At 43.4% G+C, this 23,774-nt stretch overlaps 3 protein-coding genes and 2 non-coding genes across 10 annotated transcripts in view; all 5 read left to right on the top strand.

Annotated features, from left to right (window-relative positions):
- Positions 1-9,941, top strand: part of DENND2B (DENN domain containing 2B) — a 146,179-nt gene extending 136,238 nt beyond the window's left edge. For all 6 annotated transcript variants that reach the window (XM_014876289.2, XM_014876288.2, XM_088175338.1 and 3 more), the window contains 6 exons: positions 4,717-4,894; positions 5,933-5,974; positions 6,971-7,082; positions 8,080-8,319; positions 8,539-8,625; positions 9,052-9,941. In XM_014876289.2, coding sequence (XP_014731775.1) covers positions 4,717-4,894; positions 5,933-5,974; positions 6,971-7,082; positions 8,080-8,319; positions 8,539-8,625; positions 9,052-9,086 — 694 coding nt within the window. In that variant the 3' untranslated portion in view covers positions 9,087-9,941. The remainder of the gene's footprint in view (positions 1-4,716; positions 4,895-5,932; positions 5,975-6,970; positions 7,083-8,079; positions 8,320-8,538; positions 8,626-9,051) is intronic.
- Positions 9,942-11,367: 1,426 nt separating this feature from the next.
- RPL27A (ribosomal protein L27a) lies at positions 11,368-14,362 on the top strand. The gene is made up of 5 exons (XM_014876373.2): positions 11,368-11,614; positions 11,887-11,950; positions 12,443-12,518; positions 13,300-13,474; positions 14,172-14,362. The coding sequence occupies exons 1-5, from the start codon at positions 11,612-11,614 to the stop codon at positions 14,298-14,300; spliced, it is 447 nt and encodes a 148-aa protein (XP_014731859.1). The 5' UTR covers positions 11,368-11,611; the 3' UTR covers positions 14,301-14,362.
- Positions 12,865-12,996, top strand: LOC148221689 (small nucleolar RNA SNORA3/SNORA45 family). The gene has a single exon (XR_015807607.1). It is a non-coding gene; the product is annotated as a small nucleolar RNA SNORA3/SNORA45 family (small nucleolar RNA).
- On the top strand, positions 13,801-13,932 carry LOC148221688 (small nucleolar RNA SNORA3/SNORA45 family). Its single transcript, XR_015807608.1, has one exon. It is a non-coding gene; the product is annotated as a small nucleolar RNA SNORA3/SNORA45 family (small nucleolar RNA).
- A 141-nt stretch (positions 14,363-14,503) lies between the features above and the next one.
- The window catches only part of TRIM66 (tripartite motif containing 66), a 45,876-nt gene continuing 36,605 nt past the window's right edge, over positions 14,504-23,774 (top strand). Inside the window, exon 1 of the mRNA XM_014876374.2 lies at positions 14,504-17,529. Coding sequence (XP_014731860.2) covers positions 17,310-17,529 — 220 coding nt within the window. The 5' untranslated portion in view covers positions 14,504-17,309. The remainder of the gene's footprint in view (positions 17,530-23,774) is intronic.

The raw sequence follows: 23,774 nt of genomic DNA, 5'->3' as shown, positions 1-23,774 counted from the left end.
TTAAAAGTTTTCATTTATATCTTGTCCCTGATACTATTATTTAGTCTTATCAACCTGATTAATAATGCTGCTCTTATTTATTCCTATGCACCCAGAGAAACCTTTATTTTTTTCAGAGCCTTAGAGTGCACTTTAACTGGCACAGCACAGTACTGCTCTGAATTACTGCAACAGTACACTCCATCTCCACCCGAAGTGTGTCAGTCTGCCATGCTTTTCACTTCCACCTGCCCTTTACTTGATGCTTTTCAAGTTTTCTACTTCCTCCTTTCCCCCTCTGAAGCCTGTATGTGTTGGAGGGGAGATGGGCTGAGTCCTTGGCCCGTGGCCTTTCCCCAGAGTTCATTACAGAGTCCTCTGCAAACCTCTCAGACTATTTTATCTTGCAGAGCTGTCACAGACCTCTGTCAGAGACTGGAGTTAATCCAGGATCAGGAGAGGCATGGAAGGGTGTAGGAGGGAAGTATCAGGGATCTGGTTTTGCTACGAAGTTCATCAGCAGCCCAAGGGTAGGAGCACAAAAGCAGGGCCATGGCCTGAGATGAGGAGACATCTGGGTGTGTAATACCCACGTGGGTCAAGGGATCACACCTGGGAAGGACAGAGCCTCCAGATTCCAACCTCAAGTGGGAGGAAGCCCTCCTGAGCAGACAAGGGATGTGTGTCAGGGAGGTAACTCAGTCTCAAAGTGGCTGTGGGCTGGAGCATGAATGTGTCAGCAGGGCAGATGAAAGACTTCAGCAAATGTGGACAGAGAACATCATTTCATCAGCAGGGAGAAATGAGGAGCATAAAAAGGTTGTGGAAAAGTAAACAGTGGAAACACTTTTTTTGTGAATTTAAATTTTTGGCTACGTTTCTTCCTCTAATGTGAGGAAGGAGGGAGCCCAGATTTGGTGAGCTGGTCCCAGTCCAGGGCACAGTCCAGAGCACTGGCACAGCACAGAGCTGGCAGCAGCCCAGGTGACAGAGCTGCTGTGTGGCTTGGCCCTGTATGTAAGGGGTGGCCTCCCTCCTCTCCTGGCTGAGGAAGCTTGTTTGTTCCTCAGGGCAGGTGGAGGAAGGGAAGGGAAGGGAAGGGAAGGGAAGGGAAGGGAAGGGAAGGGAAGGGAAGGGAAGGGAAGGGAAGGGAAGGGAAGGGAAGGGAAGGGAAGGGAACGGAAGGGATATTCTCGCCTTCTCCTTCAGTGGAAATGTCAGACTGACTGTGGAAGTGCATGTGAATAGTAAGGTGGGATCAGGGAGCCAAATCAGCAATCCTAAATCCTGGATTTGGGAGATGCTCAGTGTGCAAGGCTCCCTGGGGCCTGGGAGAAGTTCTAGGTATGGAGGGGGAATATGACTGTTGACTATGGTTAGAAAGAAGAGTTATCAAGGATATCTGTGGAATATTTCTATTGTGAGCAGAAGCTGTAACCGAATATGACTTTAGCAATTTGAGAGAGTTGGTGACTTGCAGTGTCCAACAAGCCAAGTCCCTGAAAGAAATGCAGCCAGCACTGACATCCCAGCCAGGGCAGTGTCCATCCCCTGCCCAGCAGCTTGTCCTTCTCAGAGTGTGCTAACTGTGCTGTGATAAGATACGGGTACAGCCTGAGCTTGGGGTTATTTGTTGGTTGCTACCAGACATTCTCCCTATCTAAAGGACAGAAAAGGTTCTTGTTAAGTCACAGTGATTTGCTTTTTGATGTAGACTTAAACTGTGTTCAGAAGCAGTCTCCAAAATTCAGCTGAGTCACAGCTATATCTGAAATTGTGTCTCCGCAGCCAGCAACACAAGGAAAAGGTTCTGTGTGCTATCATGAGAAAATTTTGGGGAACAAAATATCCCAGGGGAACATAAATCAACTTTGAGTTAGAAAGAAGCAGCGTCATATTTTGCCTGTAACAAGATAAAGGATCTCTTCAAGAGAAATTTGTCATTAAGAAATGTCTCAATATACTTGTATAATCTTCTATTAATACAAGAAGATAAAAACCTGAAGGGTTTTTTTATCTAGTGAATCAAGACATAGAGAGACCCAAAGCCTTGGCAAATTCCAAATAATTTTTTCAAGATGACAACCATGGAAATAAACAAGTGTTTTCCAGTAGAACAGCAGCTAGAACATTATGAAGCATTCTTGTAAAACTGCACAGACCAAATGGAAAAGCTCACTCTCCAAACCAGCTCTCTGGAACTGCCCTAGAGCATTAAAAGTGAAAATATTTTGAAAATCTAGCTTTGACTATTCTATTGCTTTACTTTGTGTGCTTCACACACCTTAAAGAAAATAAACCATCTGACCTTACTGCTTAATTCTCATAAACAAGAACAGTTGGATAATGTGTGGGTTGCACATTTTAAGAGGAAAAACTGAAGCAGACTTGGTTTCCCAGGGTAGCCCTTTCTTTTTTTTACCTTACTAAACATGCTTCTCATCAATAATATCCCTTTAAAAGGTTCTGAACTGTATTGTAGAGATTTAGGCTGGGGGTTCCTTTACACCCATCACCTCTGAATTTTACCTTACAAACTGTGAAATTTCACAGAAGTGAAAGATGTGTATCCATTCTAAATATGAATCTTTCCAGGCAGAGACACGGGCACGTTGTACAAGCAGGAGTTTGGTGACAGTGGTGGCAGTCCTGCAGAGGGGTGTCCAGGAGGGATGGCAGCAAAAGGTTCTGGGGGCTGAAAGCTTGGAGAGAATGTTTCATGGGGATGAGATGTCCCACAAGGAAAGATTTTCTGAGGCTGAATTTGAAGAGCTGTGTGCAGAACCCTGAAGTGCAGAGGCCGAGGTACTGACAGGGTGCTGATGTGACTTTTTGTGGGGTGCTGGCAGGGCAGAGCTGGGTGCTGCCACAGGACACCCCCACCAGGGCTGCTCCCTGTGCTCTGCTCTTCCCTGCCCCAGCTGGATCCCAGGAAAGCTCGGGAAGGGATTCCAGTGTCCTGGGCTGGAGCCTGAAGCCTCCCCTAGCGTGGGAATAGCACACAGAAGAGGATGCAGGGGCTGACTTACGTCACAGCACTGCGTGTAAAACAACATGTTACAAAAGGGCATTTTATAGAAAGGAAAAAAATACTCACTGAAGAGCAGAAGAATGTTTGTCTTCCTGCTTTTAGCTTAACATGGCTCTTTTTTTAGTTGCTCAGCTAAGATGACGGAATTTGTAGTAGGTGAAAATGCCAGGGAGACATTGAAGTGATCTTGAGAAAGTGCTGGGAGTGTGTACCATGTTCCACAGCTCTTCCAAAACACACCACTGTGCTTGTTATGTCGATGCTTGAGACCAAAATGTGAGGCAATGGCAGCACCACTGCCTGTTATATATAAAAATATAAATTGGAGAAATGCATCATTTTACAAGAACCTCGTGTCAGGCAACATATGTTATAAACCCATGCTGGGATTGTGAGATCTTAAAGGAAGTGTCAATTAAAACCAAGCCAGCAGATTATTTGCAGTAAAACACAACGATTTGTTCTTCCCCAACTTTTTTCTCTCTTTGTTCCCCAAATCTCCCTTTTGTCATTCAGCAAACTTTGAAGGTAAATCACTGACAGGAACAAACAGGTGAAACCTCTTCTCTGGCCTTGGAAAAATCCACAACTGAAGTAAAAATGCTCATGGAAGGTTATTCTAGTGGAGGTCTGATGCCACCTAAAGTCTCCACCAAGTCTTGCAGTAGAAGAAATTAGCATCTCTCCCCAGCATTTTAAAGCAGTAACAGCTCTGCAGTTATTATTTATAGTTCTTTGTGGCTACATTAAGCACAGCAGAAGTTTGCAATGTGAGAAAATTGGTTCAGGCATGTTGGATCCAAATTTCTGTCATCTCAGCCTGCGAGAGGCAGACGTTGTAGCTGTGATATGGAGAGCTTGTCTTCATTCCCCTGATGTTAAAACTCACTTGGTAATGATGTTCCTTAATTTTTAACATTTGGAAACCATGTGACTGCAAAAGGGAATCAGATTCAGTAGATGGAAAGACAACATATGCATGACTTTTTCCATGATAATATCAAGCTTTACAGTTAGGAGATACCAATCTGTATTTTAGAATACTCTGCTGAGCAGGAACAATACCTTTATCACTAAAGTTGGTTGATAAGCCCTGTAAAATGTATTATAATAAAAATATGCTGTTGTCAAAAAAATGCGCAATCTTTGAAAAACGTGTTGCTTTTACCAGCTTTCCTTTGGAATAAGTACTGCTTGTTGGGGCTTTTTATATCTGATTTGGTAGTTTTCCACAAGGATTTTTTTCCCAATTTTATTTTACTTTTCATTTTCCTTTGTTCCTGCATTAGTGCTTGATTTAAGAACATTGCTATTATACATTCTTATGACTATTGATGTGGTCATAACAGCCAAGATCTGACATTGCTTTTGGGTTTTAAGCATTGTTCAAAGTGGCTGCTTTTGGGTGCTTTTGGGAACATTGCATCTTGACTTCTAGATCAAACCATCCCCTGACTGTTATGGAACAAATGGATTCTAGTTTGAAACAGATTCCGGTTTTGTCCCTTTAGTCTGAAGTCTGCTGTGAACTGCCACACTGCACAGTACAGAGAGGGCAGGGACTGGAAGGGAACCAAGGCTGCCAGAAGTCACAAATGCCAGACAGGCAGCACCTTGGGCATTTGTATTTCACCAGGCTGAGTTTCTCAGCAGGTGTTGTGAACCAAGAAAAGCCTTTGCTGACCTGGTTGTTCCTCTCTCCCCAGCACCCTGTCGAGCTGCTCCCACGCTGTAGTGGCCCTGCTGTACCCCTTCTCCTGGCAGCACACCTTCATTCCTGTCCTGCCCTCATCCATGATTGACATCGTGTGCTGCCCTACCCCCTTCCTGGTGGGACTGCTCTCCAGCTCTCTGCCCAAACTCAAGGACCTGCCCGTAGAGGAGGTAGGAGCTGGAACCACAATTGTTTTCCTGGAGTAAAGCTGGCCTCTCCCAGGATTGGGCTGCCATTGGGACATAAATCCTCACGTTTAATTTTTAATCTGCCTCTTTGTTTCTTTGCCTGGTTCTCATGAGCAACTCCCTCTTGGCAAAACTGCAGCAGTAGCTTTATTCTTCTCTTTTATTCTGCCCCTCTTCCATACCTGGCACCTTGTCAGAGCCAAGTGAGTATTTACCTTGTCACCAATAAGTAGGGTGTAAATATGCTGCTTTGTTCTGGAAAAAGAGGAAGCCATCTGCCATGGCATCTCTTAATCCTTATGGAAGTGGTGCATGAAGCCATAGCCCACAAAGGAAACAAAACCTTTAACAATTTTAACTTCTAAGACTTTGTTGATACTTTATTGGAAATCAAATGAGAGTTGCACTTCATGGGCTCTTCCAGTAAAATACCACAAAAATACTCAAGGACACACGCTTTTCTGTCTTGCTCCTATTAGTTTCCTGCCATTTTTCTAAGGAATTTTTTGTGCTCACTTCCAAGGCCCTGTGTGCCTCTGGGCCACGTAAATCTCTGCTCGATTTTCCTTCCTCTTTCCTAACATTGCTCTTCCACATCTTCCCAGCTCCATCTCTCAGCTTTGCTGCTTTGTTATCATGAATATTTCATACCCTTACCCTTTGGAATCCCTGCTGCCTCCACACCGTTTTCTTTAAACCCCTCTGAAACACTTTCCAACTGCATGTTAACAAAAATTATTAGTTATAACTTGCTTAGATTTACGAAGAAACCCTTTTAGCTTTTTTAAAATATATTAAGCTAGTATGAGATCTGTTGTATCTATGTTAAATTAGACTTGTAACTCTAAAGAAAACCTTCATGTTGTTTCATAAAGCACACAACCTCTTGTTTCACAGTAGGAATTTGATTCATGTCGAGGCTTGTTCAGCAGATGATCTTTTGCTGTTAAAAAGCGATGAACAAATGAATGTTTTCTGTCTCTTCAGATACATTTCACTGCAGTGTTTTCTTTTCTGTAGGCTTTGATGGTTAACCTGGGATCTGATCGATTCATCAGACAGGTAAAGCACAGCTCAGAATGCTGCCATGCAGTCCAGCAAGCTGTTTACTCCTACAGTGGGATTGGGTTTCTTTGATCAGAGGGGTTTGGCAGGAATTGTGTGTGCAAAGGGAAAGTGATGAGGGGAAAAAAAAAGTTCTCATTTTCTGTTCCACCTGCAAATAAGAACTTCTCAGGTCTGCAGAAGGCATTGAGGCTGTGACTGTCAGAAGGAATCAAGAACTGTATTCACAATGGGAAGAAAACAACCAAAGATAATCACATCAACTTAGCAAGAAAACTTGCACTGTTGGAGGTGAAAAGGACAAAAATAGCAAAGAAAATTCCCAAGTGAGAGCACAAAGGTGGAGAATAGTTTAATGTGATAGGAAAAGCAGGAGCCTTGTAAACAAGGAGATGAGGGATCACCATCTCCTGACAGTTATGTGGCACTAAATAATTTCAAACCAACAATCTGCAGGTTGGATGAGGAAACTTTTTTGTTCAATTCCCTGTCTGGTGAACAGTGGCTGCAGAGCTAAGGCTCCTGTGCCTGCTTGGCTTCTGCTGAACAAGCATAAAATAGGATGAAAAGAGCAACAGGGGCAAGACCCAGAAAACAAGATAGGCTACAAAACAGTAAAACAACTGTCAAACACCAAAGGAGCTGCCTAAAACCCACTACAGCAGCTGTGTGTACACCCATCAAGGCTTCACATGACGTGTATTTAGTTAAACACAACTATTCAGATTCTTTGTCATGTAAAGAGCTGATTCCACATTTCTGTGCTTTTCTGCTCTTTGGATTCTCACTCCCGACTTTAATCTTAAGAGTGACAAGAAATTTTTTATTTAGAAGTATTTGTTAGTTGCACATAGATTCTCATTCTTTAATTTATGTAGCCATGACAGTACCAGATACAAGTATTTTTCATCTGAATTCTAAACCTTCTGAAAGTATTTGCTGTAGTTCCTGTATAGAGTATTGTGGCTTAAAGATTTTTCTTTCCTCTCTCAGATGGATGATGAAGACACACTATTACCTAGAAAATTGCAAGCTGCTCTGGAGCAGGCTCTAGAGAGAAAGAATGAACTGATAAATCAGGATTCAGATAGTGATTCAGATGATGGTAAGTTCATTTGGAAACAGGGACTTGTGTAATAAACAAACATAGGTAAAATTGTGATTTTCCATGCAGGAGAAACAAAGATGGGACCTGAGGTCTCAAATACTCTTGGTGACATCAAAGGGTCTCTGAGCACACAGGGAATGAGACTGATGGCATCAGCCCACAGTGATACCTCCCCTGTGATTTATTTTAATTTCTTCGTAAGTGACATGGGCTCCCGTGGGTCCCTCTGAACCTTTCCTCAAACAGAGGTTTGCAGTTAACTTGGCCCTAACTCAATCCAGATAATTCTCCAGCCTTAGGGGTGTGTCTGAGTTTGGAGTTGCTCTTGGCACTTGGTATTTTCAGGGGAGAGAAGCAGGTACTACCAGAAAAGAATTTTATTCCAAGAGGGGTTGGGTTGCCTTGAAAGTTCATATTTCTCTTCAGCAGTGATAAAAACAGCCCAGGGTGAATTGAGATGCCTGTGGTTAAAAGGCATGAAACAGGCCCCTATTCAGTGTTTGAAATTTATTTCTAGTCATATGTATTACTTATATAAGACTGATTTAACATCTCCGAAACCATGAAAACCCAAATTTTACAACAGACCCTTTTTGATCAGCTTTTGGTACAGGCTTATTATCCTCAGGAAGAAATATTTTAATGCTGAGTCATTCACAAGTTTCTGAAGAGAACTGGCTCAAGAGTGAAAACAGGAGGTTTGATGTTGATGAAACACCCATCAAATGCTTAATTTTCTGAGCTGTTTCCTGAGGATTTGTAATTCTCGCTGACTCTTGGTCAGGGAACACCAATTCTGCAGGCTGGCACCCGTGGTTACGGCGCTGCCACCCTCTGCACCTGCATCCAGCTGTGCAGGGAGCCGCTGCAACTCCTGCCAGATGTTAGCACGGCATCAGGGAACAGGAACATGCACAGCCTGGCCCTGTGGGGATAATGCTCACAGCTCTGGTAGCAGCTGATTGTGGTGTCTTATTGCCGCCTTATTTTGCAGAATGTAACACCCTGAATGGATTAGTGTCTGAGGTTTTTATCCGATTCTTTGTGGAGACAGTTGGCCATTATTCCCTGTTCCTAACCCAGAATGAAAAAGGAGAGCGTGCCTTCCAAAGGGAGGCTTTCCGTAAATCTGTGGCCTCCAAGAGTATCCGCCGCTTCTTGGAAGTTTTCATGGAATCCCAAATGTTCGCTGGCTTCATCCAGGACAGAGAGCTGAGGAAATGCAGGGCTAAAGGTAAGGCTGGGTGCCTCCCCTGCGGCGCGGGTTTCGCTGCTCCGCCGGGATTGCGGCAACGCCCGGGATCCCCGTGCGCTCCCCGGGAAAGCGGAAACGCATCCCGAAAATCCTGCCCGGAGCCGGAAGGTGGCTGGGAGCGGGGAATGCCGGGGATTGGAGCTGGGCTGCGGGCTCAGCCGGGCACGGCTCACCCCGGTCCCTGTCTGTCCGCCGCAGGGCTCTTCGAGCAGAGGGTGGAACAGTACTTGGAGGAGCTCCCGGACACGGAGCAAAGCGGAGTGAACAAGTTCCTGCGAGGTCTCGGTGAGGAAAATCTTCGGAAGTATTTCTGAAATGAGTTTTCGTGGTGGTGGTGGGTTTTGGTTTGTTGTTTTTTTTTTTTTTATTTTTTATTAATTTGTAAATGCCGTACCCGAAATGAGGTAGTCAAGTGTTTTCAGCGTGATAGGAATTACTAAAAAGAAATGAATGAAAACATAGTTAAAAGTGATAAAACCAGATTTAATTATGGTCTTTGTTAACACGTTTTCACTGGGGGGTGGGGGAGCCAAGCCGTGATGGAGGAGTGGGACAGGAAGGTGTGGGAGCAGTCGGTGCTCTGTAGCTCAGCTCTCCCTGCTGGTGCCGAGTGCAAGAGTTACCCCACAGCAATTACAAGTTAGAGCCATTTGCTGTCACTTTTGATTGACTTCCGATATCTGCTGGGGACTGACAGTGTGCTTCCTGTAGGTAACAAAATGAAGTTCCTCCACAAGAAGAACTAGCTCCTTCCTGCTGAAACACCAAAGCCTATTTATTGATGGCACTGTGTGAGACACCTGCGGCGCTGGAGTGCGGAACGGGAGGAGAGGAGCGAGCTGACAGCAGCTCCAGGCCATGGCCCATGGATGCTGTGTCACTGTGCCACGCCACGGCTCCTCCGTGCATTTGGGTAGAGTTTGTACATAATGTGCTGTAAGCTTTTGTAACTGATTTTGTAATGAGCGAGAAAACTGTGGTAAATATTTGTATATTCCTGAGAATACCAGGTGCTTGTTTTTTTTGTTTTTTTTTTTTTTCTTTAGTATGAGTTGAGTTATGCTTGGTGCAAAAACGAGTAGCTGGTTATGTGCAGCTGACTGTCTCGGCAGAACCACTGACTTCAAGGGATGTTTGATGCCTGAACGCTGCGGGTGAATGAGCTCGGGTACGTGGGAGAGGTTGTACACACGGGGCCGCTCTCGTGTGGCACAGGCGCTTGTCTGGCTGCTTGTTTCCTTCAAATGAATTTTAAAGCAGAAATAACAAAGTAACTTGATAATAAGGTACTTGGTTCACGTGACAGAACCTCCACTTGGTTTGAACTCTGGTCAGTAAACTCCTTATAACCCATTCTGCACTAAGACTGCTAAGCCTGGGGGGATCTCAGCTCTCTGACTTGCAAGCTGCAGCGAGTAGGTACAGTACAGCCTTTCCTAATGTATGTATGTATGGATCCTAATAAACTCTGTAAATAGACCTGTTTGTTTATATTCATTGCAAACCTCTGCACTTCCTCATGTGGAGCAGGTACAGACCCAGCAACTTGCCTGTGATTTTTAAATGAATTTGTAATTAAAATGTAAAGTGGTTATCACGAACCTGTCTTTTGGTAGGTTTGCTATTTCATGACATGTAGTTTGGGGTTTCTTCACCAGGGCTAAGACAAGGCATTTTATACTCCTTTTAAAAAAATTGTATCCTAACAGAAGCATCTGTTAAAACATTTTTTCATGGGTTAGCAGCAAATTATTTTATCATTGTATCACAGATACTGCTCCTGACTTATGGTATTTTCAGTTGGCTTCGTGCTGTGCGTGGTGCTCAAGTGTCACATTCTTCCTTCATCTGGAAACAGAACTCCTGTTGAGGTTCTATAAGTTTTCCCATAACCTGAAGAAGAAAATACTAAAAAATATATAAAATGCTTCAATATTTTGCAAGTCTGACAGATAATGAAAATTATCTAAATCCTCTTAGCTTTAAAGGAACCCCAGCACACTCTGGTTTTCATCATTTGCAGCTGTAGTTAGAGCAGCTTTGAGGCTTGCGCAGTTCCTAACCTGGCAGTGGTTCTGGTTTGCTATCAGCCTCATAGAGCAAATTCGAGGGGCTACTTACTAAAAAGGTGAAGTCGTTTCCTTTTTCCATTACCTCCCTCACATTCAAAAATACACCAAAGCTTCTTAAGTGTACACAAAATGTTTGTAAAACACTGGGTGCTTTTGATTCAGGGGAAATGCCACCACAACTGATAACTTCCATTAGTTTTTTAGTTCTGTAATATGCTCCAAGTTCCAGAATGATTTCTAGATGTAATTCTTGAGAGTGGAAAGAATAACGTAATTTGTACAGGTGGTTTCTGGGCTTTTTATACACAGCAACTGCTAGTAAATGTAGGGGGAAATACATAATTCTTAAGAAAATGATGATGATAAAACTCTATCAGGACGTGCTGTGGAGTTACTGCAAAGACAAGACAAAGCCAAGGAATGCCAGTGTACAAGAATGTTGTGCTGTAAAACCCATCTCCTGCTCCAAAGCTGCTTTCCTCCATTTGCACTTTAAAAATTGAAGGAGAAAGCTTTTAAACACTGTGTTATCTGTCAACATGTTCCCACTTTTGTACTGTGAACCAGAGGATACCACTGGACAAGGTGAGATCACGGCCCAAGAAAATCTGTAGGTGGCTTTTTCAGACTACAGCTATGTAAAACAATCCTTGTGTTAGCTGGAGGTCTGATTGAGGGGACCAGATGAACAAAAACCAAGGAGTGCATTATTTCCCCTACTAATTAGTTAAAACTAAAGGTGTTCCTGAGCATGGAACGTTTTAAGTGCACTAGGAAAATTCTAAAGAACAATAAATCCAGCACTGAGGCCTGTGTTTTAAGATTTGTAAAGTTTTGTTTAAGATCTTAACAGCATAAAACCCATTTAAAAAAAACCCTAGAAACCAAGCTTAAGAAACAGTAGCACACCAGGAATTCACACTCCAGAGTGACAAATAATTGTGTTTTAGGACGTAGTGTTCATTTTCCCACTGTTATTGCTGTTCAATAAAGTGACCAAACTTGCAAATTTCCCTCAGTTCTTGTCAAAACGCCGTTTTTCCGCGCCGCTAAAGGACGGGGCGCTGTGCCCGCCCCTCAGAGCTCCGCCCGCCGCTCCCGCCTCTGCGAAGTCTCGCGAGATCTCGGCACCGCCCCCCGCGCCTTTGCCCGCTCTCGCGAGAGCCGCGCCCTTTCTCTCCCTCGCGCACGCCGGCAAGATGGTGGGAGCAGCGTCCGGGCTGGGAGGGGATGCGATGGGATGGGATCGGGACTGGGACCCCGTGGCCGCCGCCCCTCGCTCATGCGGCGAGACGGGACCGCGGAGTAACGGAGGGTGGTGGGGAGGCGCGGCTCCGAGCCCGCGGCGGGCGGGAGCGGTGCGGTGAGGCCGGTCCGCCATGGCGCCGGGCTGCGCGGGCCCCGGGGCGGGCGCGGGGTTCTCCTGGCGCTGGCTGCCCGCCTCGCTCACGGCTGCTCTCCCCTTTCCCCGCAGCCTTCCAGGCTAAGGAAGACTCGGAAGCTGAGAGGACACGTCAGCCACGGCCACGGCCGCGTGGGTGAGTGCAGAGGCGGCGCGGCCCCGCCGGGCCCTGAGGCGGCGCGGCCCCGCCGGGCCCTGAGGCGGCGCGGCCCCGCCGGGCCCTGAGGCGGCGCGGCCCCGCCGGGCCTTCCCCATCACTGAGGGGATGCTGCTGCTCTTCCCGGATCCCACAGAAATGGGGCTGTGGGGGCAGGGGCCCGCCGGCACCGTGGGAAGTAGCGAGCAGTGCTGAAGGAAGGCCGCAGCGTGCTGGGCAGCTGCCACGGTGATGGCTGATCAAGTCTTGCACGTTTTAGACTCGCCGGATTTGTAACTTCAGGCTGCTCAGCCGATCAGTACTGGCTATGCGACATTTTAAATTTCCTGGGCAGTGCAGGCTCCCTTTCAGCTCTGCATTCCAACCTTGTCACACCACAAGACAAAATAATTAGTTTAAGTTGGCATTGAAAGTATCTTTTAAGTATTATGTGTAATATTAATGTAACAAGCTTAAAATTTTTCTTCTCAGGCAAACACAGGAAGCATCCTGGAGGACGTGGTAATGCCGGTGGTTTGCACCATCACAGGATTAACTTTGATAAATAGTAAGCTAACATTTTAAATAGTAGCCACATGCATGCTCCTGAAGTAGAAGTAACTGACTTTTATATGTATATAAACAATTTCCTGTAATCCAGTGTGTTTTTTCCTTTAATGGGAAGTGTGGCATTATAGCTGCTCATGTCTCCACTTACCTAAGATCAAAGGGCTTTTCACTTGGCATCTTGGAGAGTTCAGTGTAGCTTTAGGTAAAGTTGACCAAGTTTGCCTGTTCACAGTGTAGTCCCTGCTTAGCAGGGACCACAGAGCAAATTCAGAATGTGATGTTAAATCCAAACTGCATCCTTCCTGTGGGCTGCATCAGCTGAAGGTGAGGGATGTTACCTGATTCCCGAGACTATAGAGTCACATCTGGCCCTGCCTGTGGTCCTGGTGTGCTGGAGTCCTCGGACAGGAACCACTAATCTCTATTCACTGGCTGTGCCCTCCCTGGCTCAGTCAGTCACCGGGTTAGTGACAGCAGTGCCAGAATTTCCCAGGCAGGGCTGCCCTGCCTGGGGTCCTGGAGCTGGGGCTTCCTTGGAAATGCAGACTCAGCAGTGAGGGGAATTGAGTTGGGAGTTGAAGGGAGAAGAAACACTTACAGAGAATGTAATTTTTCCTTGGTTTGGATACTAATCATTATTACACCTAAATTCTACACATATTAATGCCATTTTGGAGATTTTGATTTTGTAAGATGCTTGTTTCAGTGGTAGTTTAGAGTTCTGCTTGTTCAAGGTGAATTAAAAATGTGATCTAATGCGGAATGTGTTTGTTCCACAGTCACCCTGGTTACTTTGGGAAAGTAGGCATGAGACACTATCACCTGAAGAGAAACCAGAAGTTCTGTCCCACTGTCAACTTGGACAAGCTGTGGACCCTGGTCAGTGAACAGACGAGGCTCAACTACGCCAAGAACGAGGCCGGCCTGGCCCCGGTCATCGACGTGGTGCGCTCGGTGAGTTCCTGCTGGGACTCGGCCCTGCCATTCCTGCTCTGCCATGGGTGCCTGAGCTGTGCCTGTCCCCCTGGGGAAAGGCTGAGCTGCAAATAAGCTCTAGTGCTCTGAGGTTACCAGACAGACAGATCCCTGGGCTGTGAGTAGTTCCAGAAGAACTTTGGCTGTTACTTTTTGCCCTGTAAGAAGTTTTTCTCATACTGGTGTGTGTTTGTAGACAGGCACTGCCCTGCTTTGGCTAGGTGGTGAAAGATGGCTTGTTTGAAATGTTCCTGAAGGAACAAAGCCATGGTGGAGCCAGTCTCACACCATGTCCCCTGTCCACCCTCGAGACTAGAGTCACATCTCCACATGTTTGGTTGTCTTGGTGTGCTATAGTTCTCGGACAGAAATGTCTGATCCATATTCACTGGCTCTGATGTCCTGTGTCTCAGCCAGTCACCGAATCAGAGACACTGCTCTGCCAGGTGCTGATGTTCTGCCTCCCTCTTGGCCACTTGGGGCCCACTTCTCACTTCCAGTGACTTTAGCAGCTGTTTTGTTAATTGTCTTCATGTCATGATTGTCCTTATAATGTAATGAATTGACTGGATGAGGTGATCATGGGTTTTTTTTCAGTGCTGTCTGCTAACAGGCCTAAATGCAGGATCCTGCAAGCTGATTACAAACACTGAATTTCTGTTTTAAATCTTTCTAGGGCTACTACAAAGTGCTGGGCAAGGGGAAGCTGCCCAAGCAACCTGTCATTGTGAAAGCAAAGTTCTTCAGTAGAAGAGCAGAAGAGAAGATCAAAGAAGTTGGTGGTGCCTGCGTGCTTGTGGCATAAAAGTTTTTGTTTTATTCAAATTTTTTGAATAAACAATGCATAAAATCAGCTGATTTACAGAAGTTTGGGTTGTTCTGATTTTTCTTTCCTGATTTGTCCAGAGACCTAATCTTAACTGCATAATTTTTGATCAGTATTTTGACTGTTTCTCACTTCATTTTGAAATTTCCTGACTGTAGTGTTCAGTACCTGCCATGTGCAGATACCTCATTGCTTTGTCTTTATAGGATGGCAGAATAATGTTCTGTGTTTGTGCTGCTCTTTGTTAGTGATCCTTCCTACAGCTATCTGAGAGAGGACTTGATGTGCTTTTGATGGGAATTCTTGAACACTAAAATGATATCCAGGGGAGATCTGGGGGATCCGTGGGGATGGAACAGCAGAGTGTGGACAAAGAAATGCAACGTGACAGTAGTGAACCAGTAACTGTTACTTAACATTTGCTATTTCTGCCCTCCCCAGGCTCGGTATGCAATTCCTGCAGTTCCCACCTGTGGGACAGAGTTGGTGCCAGCTATCCTCAACCTTCCTGCAATGGCACAGCTCTAGAACTGCTCTGTGTGAGGTTCTGATGGATTGGGTTTAAAATGACTACCTGAAATGATCCTTGCTCTGTTGTAACATCAAATTAGGGCTTCTGGTGTCTGCAAGGCTTTACCCTGCGTGCCAAAGCAAGATTTAATGGTAAAAAAATCAAACTAAAATCAGTGAGCTGGTTCTCAAGTGTTATGACTAAAAGCATATAAACACTGTAACTTATTTTATGCTTGCTGCTGAAGTTTATGCAGGTGACCTTCTAGTATGTGTGGTAGAATCCTTTTTAACTTCTAACCTAGTATTTGACAACAAATTTAGAGGGCTTCTGGGGTGAGGTTGACGTGCATTCCATTTATAAAATAATTCATCTTAGCCAGAGGTACTGCTGCTTGTGAATAGCTGTGACATAAATGGCCAGTTTGTTCCAAACTACAGAGGAGCTTGGGAACTCTCTTTCCCTGGCTGCTGGCACTGCTGCTCCCTAATATGTAATGCTGGATGTAGCTCCATCCACCACTCCCTGGCCCCAGCCATCCCACCAGTTCTTCATCCAGTGACCAGTGCACCCCTTCAGCCAGTTTCTCTGGGAGAATGTGTGGGAAATGGTGTCCAAGGTTATTGCCCTGGTTATTGCACTTGTGCATCGCCTGGTGCTGGAGATGCTCTGCACCAGGACCTTCCCCAGCTCCAAGGCAAGGCCTGTAATTCCCTGGATTTTCTTTCCAGGCCTTTTAGCTCATTACATGCATCAGCTTTCTCCTCCAGCTGCCTGACTTTGCATACCTGCCTCAGAATAAAATTTTAAACACATTTTTTTTTTATTTACTCTTCCCTTTCCTACCAAAGAATTCTACTCAATTTTATATGTTGTTCAAAAGGCATAAACTGAATTTTTCAGTAACCTGCTCCTGCTCATCCGGCCCCAGATTTGGCTTTTAGGGTGACAGAGCATTTCCCAGTACCAGGCTTTGTTTGCACTGATTCTCTGTGCATAGATGCTTTGGGCTGTGGTTTCTCTGTGTCAGCAATGTGGTACTTTCAGACCTCAACTTCCTACTGCACACATTACATTTTTTTGTAGGTGCAACTTTGTCTTAGCAACAGGAGCTGCAAGAAATGACAGAGATGAAGTGAGCTGAGAGGCTGTGCTGCTTTAGTGACATTGGCCTCTGGTAGATGGTTGATGAAGATGCACTGTAAAAAGTGGGCTGATAAAATGTTAATTAAACCACATCTGGTACAGCTGGCACAGCTCATTTCCAAAGGGACCCTCTGGTTTTGGAATTGGAATCTGAAGTTTTAGTGGTAGGTTTTAATTTGAGTAATTTGTCAGTCTAGTTGGGTATCTGCCTAGTTGAATGGGTCTTGGGTATGAAATAGGATGCAGACTTTAACATAGGGTCCATTTTTCTTCTAAAATATTTTAAATACTGATGACTTCAGGATACAATGTTTAAAAAACTACTCGCTGTTCATTTCTGAGACATTCATAATTTTTTTGCATTACAGAATAAAAATCCAAACGCAGATCTGCTTCCTAACCTGGAATCCACCAGCAGACAGAATCCCTCAGGAGAATAGGTAGCTCTAAGATTAGAGCTGCTGCTCTTCTGTGCTGGAGAAATTTGGAGGTTGTAGCTTCAATTGCATCCTGCTGGTAGCAGGGCCACTGTGCCAGGGCAATCAGCAGCTCCATGGCACTCTGGTCCCAGGAGGTTGGATCAGCTGGAGGAGTGACTCCAGAGGAAATGAGGCTTTACCTGCTTTTTCTGCTCTGATACAACATGCAGGAGTTGCACTTTGCAGTCTGGATCTGATCAACATCTCTGACAACCTCAGAACTGAGTATGAAACATGAACTGCAAAACTCTCAGTTGACCTTGGGGACCTTGGGCTGGTGGGAGGAACACTGGGAAGCTCAGGTTTGGTCTATAATCTGATCTGTGGTCATCCTGATAGCTAAAATTTGATTACTGCAAAGTGAATTTTCTATAAAGAAGATTGTCAGTAGATGCTGTACCTTTTTTAAGGCAGCTTTCTAACATGCATTGCTGAAATGATGGATGTATGGGTATTATTTTATTTATTGAAAACTAAAATATTTGAGTGAAATTGTAAAAGCAGAGAATCTCATCATTTTATTGCACATTTTCAGTGCTTCTAAGCAGGAAATGTACAGCGTGTGACAATTCAGCTTTGCAAGTAGATCGATAGAGCAGATTAGTTCAGTTTTTACAGAAGCTGCAAATACTAGAGAGATAGTGGGATCATGGTTTGTAAACCTTAAACCACACTTTCCTGCACAACAATCTGCAGAGATATCCTCTGTAAAGCAGGTATGTGATTTTCAGCTGCAAGGAACTTCTTTTTTCACAGGGGCTACATGAATGTTGTTTATTTGATGGTGCATCCCGTGTTGCCCTCTGGTTTGTGCTTGGGTGATGAAGTGTTCTGTCAAGTGCAGGGCTTGTCATGAGCCATTTTGTGACTCTTCACGTTTTCAGGGCCAGACTTGAGCCAGCAAGGATGGAGACCCTGGATCTGTTGAGGAATTGTTTGGTGTGCAAATGGGAGCTGTGGAGGAGAGAACCCAGGATGCTCCCCTGCCTGCACTCCTTCTGTAAGGATTGCCTTCCAGACCTGATCCAAGGATACAGCTGTATTCCCACTGAGTATGACGTTCTCTATGAAGGTAATTAAAAATCTTTGGCTTGTGCTCTTTGCTATACAGTGTTATAAAAAGAGATGGACTGAAAAGTACATTTTGAAGCCTATTTTTCTACAGTGCTACTTTAAATTCATAAACTAGGAGAGTAAAAATTTGTGTGAGCAGAGAGTGGATTGGAAACAAGCCACCTTTATTATGTTTTTCATCCAACAGCAGTGTTTTGAAGAGAAATGACACAGGCAAGATTTTAACATATTTTCAGAATGGGCTGAATGTTTCATTATGTTGACATTATGAATATTTGATTTTCTTAGCTTAATAAATGAATAAATGCTATAGGATGGCTTCCAGAACAAATTTTTTTTGCAATCTATTTGGCATGCTGGACCTTTCTGTGGTACTGGTTGTGGTGAGAGTTTTGTTCTTCCTTCACCCCCTCCTTCAGTGCCTCCCCAACAACACAAAAACACCCAGTTCCTTGTTTCTAACAGAGGTAATAATAATTGTCATTACAGTATTTGTATTCTGGTGTACTGAAACTCTTATCTTGTTGTGAGTGTTGTTTCTCTCTACCTTAACTCTTGTGGCTGTAACTCACCCTAACAAGCTGAGTAAACTAGTGAGGATAAGAAGCATTTTTGGCTGTGCTTTTTGAAATGTTTGAATTATTTGTACAGTTTTCAGTTGTGATGTTAATAGAAAATGTGTAACTTTTTTTAAAATAAAACCTAGATGACAGAGTATAGTAATTTTTAAAGGAATGAGTCTTAATTCCAGACTCATTACTAATTTACAAGAAGAGCAAAGGCATATAGATAACTTGCATTTTCACAGGCTTTGAACTTTAGTTGAGTAGGAAGCATCATTTATTATCTCTTCTGGAGCAGAGTTTAGAAACATGTAAGAAGAGAAGATACCTTCCCTGAGGGTGATCACAATTGGTGAGATGACATAAACTAAACTAGTTCAGGTTTGAGAACAAATGGAATCAATGTGAAGAGGTCACTGTTGGAAGGCTGGAAAACCACACAAGTTCAAGGAAAGAGCAAAAGGAAAAGTCTATTCATGTGTAGGGTACAGCCAGAAAAAGATATGAAAGCAGAAGAGAAAGAGAGCAAGGCAGTCATTGCAAGTGATGTCTCATTAAAAATTGTAATCCTCAATCACAGTAGGCCTAAAGTCTGAGGGACTTCTCTGTAATAAAAAACTGTTGAAAAAAGCACTCTGTTACTTTTTATGTATCCTCATTTGACATCTCAGCCATTCCTCTCCTCCTTCTTTCTGTTTACCAAGTGGAAAAATGAATTTCTACCACTTGCTGATCTTGGATGAAGTGCAGCTACAGGTTCTCACGAGTTATTAAAATATTGGATATTTCTTTAAGGTGGATCAGGAATTGTTTGTCTCTAGCAAAATGGAATAAATACTAGTTTTTTTCTGTATTCCAGAAGTTTCTCTGTTTACTTCTTCATTCTTGTGTAGATAGGGAACTTCAGTGGGAAAGAGCAAGACGAAAGAAAAGAAATAATGAACAGTGATGACCCAGTAAATGAAGTGAGACACCAGGTGCAGAGACTCAGTTAATCTGTGAGCAAGGAAAGAAGCAAAACCAAAACATCTGTGTCTCTTAATTAAGCCAATGACTGAAACTGCAGCCACCATAGATCAGGCAGGATAAATTTGTGAACACTTCTGATGGCATGATGTTAAATGTTGCTTGTTTCATCTGTGCTGATTTATGAGTTATGGGCAGTACAATTCCAGTTTTCAGCGTCCTCTTTAAGTTTGATTATGTGCAGGTACTAGTGGTAAACTATAAGTGCAAGTGCTAAACCATTTTAGCTGAGTAAATGTAAAATATTGCCTGTCAGAAAAATGTGTTCCTTGCTCACTATGAATTTCTCAAGCAAAATGTAAGGATGGAAAATGAATGTATTTGTAAATGAAGTCGTTCTGGCATTTGAAATGTAATAGGGTTGTGTATTAGAGAAATGCAAACAGAGTGGGGAAGACCAGATTTTTAAAGAGAGCAAATGTGCCTTCAACTATTGACAAATGTCCAGTTGCTGCAGTTTATTATTTCCTGCTGAAAATAAACAGTTTTCTTCAGCTTGTATGGTAGGTGCTCTATATATATATTTATATATATATATGTATGTAACTCTGGATCCCTAATTGTGAACATGTGTTAGTGAGGCACATCCAGAAGTCAGCAAGGTGTTGCTCAGAGAGATCTTCAGGAGGGTTTATTTCAGGAAAGGGGTTGAGCTCTAGGACTGCTTTGGCTCCAGGCTCATTTTCAGCAGGAAGTTTTGGCACAGGAAATTTGGAGCACTGGTTTCAGGAGACTCCAGGTGTCGACACACAGTGCCTTGGCTTTTATTCAGCCTGTATTTAAATAATAAATAATAAAAAACCCAGACAAACAAAAAACAGAGTTCTTTAAACCACAATTTAGTTTCCAGTCAGGCAGTTTAGCTGCCTTGCTAGAGCTCTGTTATCTCCAGGATACCCAATAACTTTGTTTTTGATGCACTCATTTAAGGCAAGTGATGCAATACAATGATCTATTAATTCAGAAGGAGAACACCCTTTTGCTTTAGTTAGAGCCACTTAGAACCAAGTGCATGTTTTACCTCTAAAAAGGGGAGTAGAAAGATTATTCTGAAGAGAGAAACTGATCATAATGTATATATTTAGTCAACTTAAAATGGGTTTAAAGTCAGCCAGCCCTTTGCACTGTGCTGTTTGGCTGCCATGTCCAAAAGGCAAGTGAAACAATGAGGGGTTTAGTTATATAAATATGAAACTGTAGAGTGGGAGGTTGTCTTCAGAGCTGTTTCCTATAACCTATAATTGGGTCTCCAAGGAAATGTAAATTATGCCTGCAGCTTGAGCTGTAGTTAATGCTCTCTGAGAATAATTATTCTGATGGTTTTTGGAGGAAAAAGAGCAGAGGAATAGGTGCAACATGTGGACAGCAAGTACAAATGTGGTGTGTGTAGCAGCTCCATTGTTTGTTTCTTTATGCTAATCGATTCTCATGATAATAATAAGTAAATTATCTGCATTGATTTATTTTTGAGGCAGTCAGCCTGAGGGTTCTTTCTATTTAACCCTGACCAAACTGGAAGACCTTGAAACAAAATTGTGAGCTGTGGCTTTTTATTTTATTTTTCTTTTTTGGTGTCCATGGGTGGTGGAGAGGTTACAGCTGGCACTTTAGAGATGATTTCTGTAAATGAGCCATAGCTCTATCACTTAGATTGCTGGAGCATAGGTGGAGTACAAAACTGGAAACCACTCAGAAATTCTAGTTTTTTCTTTATTTTTTTGTACTTTTACAAAGGGGCACTCTCGATGTTATTGCTGGGACCAATGCAGGGTGGCAGCTTCCATTAGCAGAGCAAGGGCTGTGGGGTGTGAGAGTCTGACCTGTGGGGAGCTGGGGCTTGAACAGGATGAGGCACATCCTTGTTTTCCTGATTTTGGATATCCCAGGTGTGGAGTTTGAGCCTCCAGACTGAGCACCTGTGTCTGACTAATGGATCCTCTGCCACTGAAATTCCATTTTTCCCCAACCCTCTGTCGAGTTACTCTGGCTGATGGGAGTGTGAGAATGGAAATAACCATGGTGGCTGCTGGAAAAGGGCTGCAAACTAATTCAGCCCAGTCAACTCCTGCTGCTCCAGCTTTGCAGGGCTCAGAGGTGGCTGTACCTAAACACAGCCACAATCAGAATTACAGCCCTCTCTCTGGTGCTGGAGCCTTCTGTGGTGATGTTCAGATGCTGGGATGGGGGTGGAAGGAGCAGTGGGGCTCTGGGAGGATTTAGATGTATTTGGATGTATTTGGATGTATTTGGATGTAGGACTGCTCCTCCACATCCCTCATGTGCTGACCCTTGGTAGGAGTCTGTTCAGTACAATGTGGTCTCCAGAGATTCTTAGTAGCTGGGAACTCAAATACACTAAAGATATCTTATATGTGGTTTAACCTGCATGTAATTCTCAAGCAGGGCTTTATTCTGTGTATCACACTGAAACTTAAATCCAGCATTAGGATCCTTGCTAACCTTTCTAAATTGATGGCCATCTCTTTAGCAGAGAAATGGGATGTCATAAATAACAATTTCAAGAGCTAAACAGCAGGAGGCACTGAACTTCTAAAAGATAATTTATGCAAATGTTCCTACCTCCTTCCTACCAATTTAATTTCCATGCAAAAATAGAATGTGTCAACATTTCTGTCAGTTTTTTTGCTATTTCTAGAGGTTTGGATATCAATACTGGCCTCCCTTTAGGCACCATGATTGTACCTGATCTCCTAATATGTAAACTGTTGTTTGAGTCCTGTAATTCCTTGTTGAGTTGCTGTTTAGATCCAGAAATTGCATCATTCTCATACGTGCAAACAGAGAGTCTCCAGGGCTTCTCACTACTCTTCCCTTCACCCACAGTGCTCTGATAATGATATATTTAAATGAGCTGTCTGCAAAGTGCAGGTTCTTAAAACAGATTAACAGTGGTGTTTGCAGGCAGTGGTAAGGTAGGAAGGCAAGAAAAATATTTAGGTTATGGTCTGCAAAAAGTGCTGTGGGAGTGAATGGCCTGCTGCTACCTGGGTTTGGAAAAGCTCCTTTTTTCCTTCTGCTCCAGTCTGAGGATGGAATGAAGACCCAGGCAAGAAAGGAAGGAGGACACTGATGTTCATTTTGACTATGGGACTTTTTATTTGGGAAAAATACGACCAAGGCAAGCTTTCAGAGGCCTGAATGAATCCTGGAGGCAAGAAAGAAGGCAGGAGGAAAAAAAACCTCTGCACATTGTGGTGACTCAGTACACCCTTCTTCCCTGCTGATTTGCCAGAATTCCTGGCCAAAGAAGAGGGAGCAGCCCCAGGGAGAGGTGCAGTGACCTCAATCTGCCCCACAGCACTGCCTGATCCTGGGAATTCCTGTGTGTGCACTTCTTACCCCACACCTGTCCTCCAAAACTGGTGAATCTGGGCAGCTCTTGGCTCTCTATCCAGAGCACAGGTAAGGGGTTTCCAGGAAAATGGAAACTTTTCCAGGAAAATGGAAACTTTTCCAGGAAAATGTGCCTCACTGGTGGTTTGCACTCTGAGCACGAGCACAGCCTGATGCTGCTTGTGGCTGTTTATCAATATGTATGTAATGATTTGCTTAATTTCAGGTTAATTGCTCCACAGTTCATTTTGTAGCATATTTATTATGCCAAGCTAATTTTTGATTCTTTGGGGAATTCGTATTGAAAAAGATGGGGCATTTCTAGAGAGCACAGGTTTTTATTAAGTGGAAAAGGTATCAAATAAACCAAATTAGTTGAGCAAGTGTCATCTCCAAAGCCACCATGCTCAGGCAATCCCTCTTTTAGCAAGATGAAAATCTGCCTCCTGTGCTTTTATTAAAGTTTTACATATAAAGTTTATTAAAGTTTTTTTTTATATAGGATTCAGTATTAGGTACTTTTATTAGCCCACCTATGAGTAGGAAATTACTTCCAATACTCTATTGCTGTGGTGTCCCCAGTATTTTTACTCTTAACTGCTCTTTTTAAAGATTTAATTTTTTTTTTTAAATTAAGCTGATGACTCTGCATGTCTTATGTTCATCTCAAGGGAGTTTTAAATTTGAAATCATTATAATTTACAGTTAGTTGGATATTTAAGACACACTCTGATATTTACACAATCAAAGCTGTACTTGGTGGTCTGTGGTAGTCAGTCTAAAACAAAGCTCTGGAACAGCACTGATTTTAGTAGCATAACCTGGATCTAAAACCTGGGGGAAAATTGTGCTGTGCCATCCAGGGCATCACTTTTAGATGTCCCTTAATACGAACCAGCAGTAATGTCATTTACCTTCCAAGTGTTGATGGCATTTCTCAGCATGTATATAAGGGAGGTTTTTGTGCAGAACTGAAATCCATGCATGATTTATGTTTTCTAAATGGAAGTTATTGAAGTTTTTTTTTTTTATTTAAAAACACTAAAAAGATGGTCTTGCTCATTATCAAACGAATGCATCCTAATTATGCTGTATTCTATACTTTGCTGGCTTGTAACAACTTAGCAGAATTTAAAGCTCACATGAACGTGCCTGAGGCCAGAAGCACTCCATGAAATATCACTGAGTTGGTTTAATTTGATTTAACATTCTGCACTAACAGAATAATATTGGAACATAATAAAACAGTAACTTCAATAGTAACCTTTTTTTACCTTGTTTGCTGTGTTGATGGAAGTTG

Source organism: Sturnus vulgaris, chromosome 18 (genome assembly GCF_052056855.1).
Source record: "Sturnus vulgaris isolate bStuVul1 chromosome 18, bStuVul1.hap1, whole genome shotgun sequence".
Lineage (NCBI taxonomy): Eukaryota > Metazoa > Chordata > Aves > Passeriformes > Sturnidae > Sturnus > Sturnus vulgaris.
This window is presented reverse-complemented; position numbering and strand designations above follow the sequence as displayed.

Coding starts and splice junctions, on each gene's coding strand:
- RPL27A (XM_014876373.2), top strand. Junction 11,951..12,442: donor CCACGGCCACGGCCGCGTGG/GTGAGTGCAGAG, acceptor TTTTCTTCTCAG/GCAAACACAGGAAGCATCCT. Junction 12,519..13,299: donor AGGATTAACTTTGATAAATA/GTAAGCTAACAT, acceptor TTTGTTCCACAG/TCACCCTGGTTACTTTGGGA.